The following is a 4,259-nucleotide window of genomic DNA, read 5'->3' as shown; positions in this document are numbered from 1 at the left end:
TTGCGCACGTCGTGTGTTGTGGCGATAGAGCGGAGGGGTCAGCCGGTGCGTGTGCACCCGGCTTCTGCGCCTGCGGATTCTTTCCACCGTATGACTTGTGGGCCAGGTTCATCTATGGTCCTACACGTTGGTGAGTGGTGTTCGTTCGGTCCGTGTCCAGTCGCTTCGTCCGGGTTGGAAGGAGTTGTTGCGCTGCACTGTGGGCTGCTTGGTGCCTAGCTGACTCCTGCGCTAGGTCATGTCTCATCCTGTGGTGTACCATTGGCCATTGCCATTCTCTCTGGTCTTTTATCACCATTTTTTTTGCCGCACGCCGCTGCTCAAGGGCCCGTGTAGACGGACGGTCCCATTTGTCTGTTGGATGGGTGTATGCTGCATGCGTCTGCCCCTCCCTCGCTGCCGGCGTACTGCGGCTGATGCACGACTGGACCACACCGACGTGCGAGCGCTGCGGCATGGTCGCGCGCGATAGGGCCCCTGAGGACGAGGCGTGCGCGTCCACGATCCTGGTGACGACTGGAGGGAAGCCCCGGGAGCTGCCGTTCGCGCTGCTGGCGGAGCGGTGGATGGGGGTGGCCTTGGTGGGGGCCACCATGGAATGGGGATGAACGCGGTGGGGGCGCCGCCGGGGGGCGGATCGGGGCGGCGAGCGAGCGGGAGAACACACTGCTCTCCTTTGGCCGCGCTGCCGACCACGCGGCCGTCGCCATGGTCGAGTTCGACGTCCAGGTATATACAGACACAAATGAAGCTAGCCTCCGCTTGAATTTCCCATCATTAGTTCGCAATTGATACGCTGTTAGCTTGTTTAAGCTTGGACTCTCGTCGGCTCGTCTCGCTTCCTTCGACTGTACTCTGCTGCGATCTATTGTGGTGACCCTTGTTTGCTTGATGGGCGACGCTGGTTCAGGTTCGTCCTGCTCGTCTTCTTGTGTTTTTCACCTCACCTCTCTCTTTGCTTCGCCTACTAATCTCGCATGCTTGGGCTCGTTTCGTCCATGCGCAGTTTGTTTCGACTTGCCGTTGTCGCCTGCGTCGACGCGTGTGTCTTTCTGTCCTTCGCGTTCATGTTTGTGCACGCCACTTCTGCACGCCTATAACCTGTTCGATGAAATGCGTTTGTGCTAACATTTGTTCTTCGGTTTAGTCTGTTTTCTTCGTTTTCTTCCTTCCTAGCTCTGGTAAATAGGTTGTTCTTTTCCTTTTCTGAACCACGAGTGTTTCTTGCTTGCATCTGCATCTTTGCATGCCGTGGTTGTTTTCTGACCGGTTCTTTTCTATATTTCGTAGGTTGTACGATCTCGCCCGTTGCTGCGTCCACGTTCTGCTCGTTGCTTCGTCTCTGTTTTACTCATCAAGGTTTGCTGATCTCCCCTCTGTCTACCTTCCTATTCTGCTTTCTTTATGTACTATCATGTTGGCTATCCTACTGGTTGTTTCTGTATGTACTATCATGTTATCTTAGCCTACTAATCGTTTGAATATATTTAGCTATCTTTCTAACAATAGCCCATCAAGCTAGAAATATTTCATAAGCAACACTTATTATACTAGAGATTGACGAGTATGATATAAATAGTTTAATTAAATAGCTGCCGTGATATGGAAAATTCATGTATTTTCTGTTGCTGTTCAAGAGTATGCCTGTTAAGAGATTCAGTTGCCATGGTTCCCTGGGCAAGATTCAGTTTTACATGGATTATTCTAGATAAATTCAAGTTATTTGCGTTGGGACACCTAAGCTAACATTTACACCTTTCTATTTAGGAGATGGCAGCAGTATATACAAAGTATATCACTAATTATTTGTAGAGTTCATTCTTGATAGGAACAGAACTGTTATAGCTGATGTCAACACGTCAAGGTGAGTTTCCAATCCTTCTTCACTCCTCTCTCCCTCTCTCTCTCACTCTGCAACTCTACAAGCTTATGTAGTGTGCTCTGCTCCAATGATTTTTAATTGTTGTACATAAATATCTCTTTTTCATTTCCTATGCTGAAAGGAATGGTAATGCTTATGTTTTACTATTTGTAAAATTAACATATGCCAGTTGGCTTCTTCAGGTGGCTTATTGTTGATTTTATTTTCTTGTCCGCCTCTATGAATTTTTTGAAGGACTTGTCAATCCAATGGATTATGATGCACGATGTTGAATTAGATATGGCTGCCAGTATGCAGGCCATCTTGAGTGTCTCATCTAGATCAATGGGAACAAGAAAGTACACATATTAGGAAACTGAAATGTGACAACACTTATTTTTGTCTAGATGACTGCCAGTATGCACGATGTTGAATTTTTGTCAGAATAGCGTACCTAAACAGTTGGTTGTTCGTCTACATTAAACACCCAGCTATAAGAATGGGTTGACAGCATTGGTTGACTCTATTGGCACTTCAATGTTGTCCCGATTCATCATTTTTTTGCCATTGATTTTCCAGATGGTATTTCAGAGGCTTCTTATTAGTGTCTTCCAACTTCCATACGAAGCATGAGTGAATTTCTTGTTTCAAATATTGATTTGTTGATTACGGACACTAATTGACACTATGACCTTGATGCTTGATAGAATTGCATCAATGAATTTCTTCTTTTCTTGTTGCTTTGCTCAATGTATATCTTGGTCTGTTATTGCGTGACTTTGCAAATGTAAAACTGAGGCTTTTCGGCCTTGGTAATTTTGATTCTTGTCATGTTTAGGATTCAGACGGTTCTGAAACCACATTTATAGTTTTTATTTAGGTTTGAGTTGCACAATAACAAAATCGATGATTGTTTACTTATGGATGGTAATATATTTACTTTCATTGGTTTTGAAGTTATAAGAAGGTCACCATGACAATTGATATTAAGGTTTAGTAGTTCTACTCATTTTTATTCTTTGAGATACTCCTCCAATGCAATTTATTTTCATCGGTTTTGAAGTTATAAGAAGGTCACCATGACAGCTGATATTAAGGTTTAGTAGTTCTACTCATTTTTATTCTTTGAGATACTCCAATGCAATTTTGATGCAACACTGGATATTTCCACAGCTTTAACCTTATGCCACAATTGCTTTTGTCTTATTTCAGTGTGTTTATTTGCCATCTTATGTGCTCAGGACCAAAAGAATTGCTAATCTTGCAGTTTTAATAGACGTACATTCTACAACATGGTAAAAAATAAGGGGAGCTTTTAGACGGCCTGTAGGTTATCATATGAAATCCGGTTAAATTTTAGGAAGGTTTAGGAGTATCTCCCTTTTTTGTATAAATTTGGCTCCACAATTTCTTAAACAATAGCTAGGTTCTAGAACAAACCTGCTATGAATAATTGCATTGTTACTTCAGTGAAAAGTTCCCGGGCATTCTATGTGTTCCTCTGGACTTGGTTGAAAGTATTCCTTTTGTTATCCAGTTTCTCACTAAGCATGTTACCTTTGTTGCTGAATTTTGCCTACAGTTTATGTATATTAGACTCACATGATTACTTGATGGTTGATGTGGATTCTACAACTTGGAAAACACATCTAGGATATTCAAGTTGTGTGTGGCGCCCGGGAGAAAGCTTGCTAATCCATTCAACCACTTACATGAGAATCCAGTGCCGCAGGTGACTCATTCATGCAAGAACTGTTGTTAAGTTTTTCCTTTTCTCCTTTGATTCTACAAGCCGCAAAGGAGTGAAGGGTAGAAAATATTTCCATTCTCGTTGAATTGGTGGGATTGTCACCAAGTAAGTGCTCTAGATGTTTCTATTTTAGAGCAAGAAGCCAAATCCGCTTGTTCATTGTAAATCTTGGAAAACTTGTTGTTTATTGTCACTTCCATATCTGTTATAAACTTTTGTTGCTGGTGTGGTATTTTTCAATCTTGGTTAGCCCATCCATTGCAGCAATGTGCTTGTTTCTTCACTTGATTTCTTGTTTCATGTTTGCACCTCTATTACAGTAGAAAAACTTGTCATAAACATTGTTTGACCAGTTCCCTTCAAAAAAGAAGAGATGGCTATAGAGAGTGGCTCCATCGCTGAGAGATGACAAACGCAGTGCAAGGCATTGTTTCTTCAGCTACTTTAAAAAATGAAGGAATTACAGTGCATCAGACCTATAAAGGGGATGTGTAGGATAAAATGCTATGGTTCCAGACAAGTGAGAGGGGAGAGACAAAGCGTGACTTGGATTCCTAAGTTCCAGCCAATGTAGCAAAATTGTAGAGAATGCCCGCATTTTGAAAACTTGATCACATAGTTTGAGGCTATGTTTCTTTCAAATTTTGT

The 4,259-nt window shown here is 42.7% G+C and overlaps 1 protein-coding gene across 7 annotated transcripts; it reads left to right on the top strand.

Moving 5' to 3' along the window:
• The first annotated feature begins 246 nt into the window (after positions 1 to 246).
• LOC109735730 (uncharacterized) lies at positions 247 to 3,843 on the top strand. 7 transcript variants are annotated; one of them, XR_012182123.1, is made up of 5 exons: positions 247 to 729; positions 804 to 910; positions 1,291 to 1,359; positions 1,771 to 1,864; positions 3,515 to 3,843. XR_012182123.1 is itself a non-coding variant. In XM_020294962.4 (5 exons), the coding sequence occupies exons 1-4, from the start codon at positions 599 to 601 to the stop codon at positions 1,843 to 1,845; spliced, it is 324 nt and encodes a 107-aa protein (XP_020150551.1). In that variant the 5' UTR covers positions 247 to 598; the 3' UTR covers positions 1,846 to 1,864; positions 3,515 to 3,843. The 7 variants fall into 7 exon arrangements, 3 of the variants coding, with proteins under 3 accessions (XP_020150551.1, XP_020150544.1, XP_020150533.1); XR_002226211.4 differs by having other exon boundaries at positions 1,768 to 1,864; XM_020294962.4 differs by having other exon boundaries at positions 1,829 to 1,864.
• The last annotated feature ends 416 nt before the right edge of the window (positions 3,844 to 4,259 follow it).

This window comes from Aegilops tauschii, chromosome 4, assembly GCF_002575655.3.
Source record: "Aegilops tauschii subsp. strangulata cultivar AL8/78 chromosome 4, Aet v6.0, whole genome shotgun sequence".
Taxonomy (NCBI): Eukaryota; Viridiplantae; Streptophyta; class Magnoliopsida; order Poales; family Poaceae; genus Aegilops; species Aegilops tauschii.
This window is presented reverse-complemented; position numbering and strand designations above follow the sequence as displayed.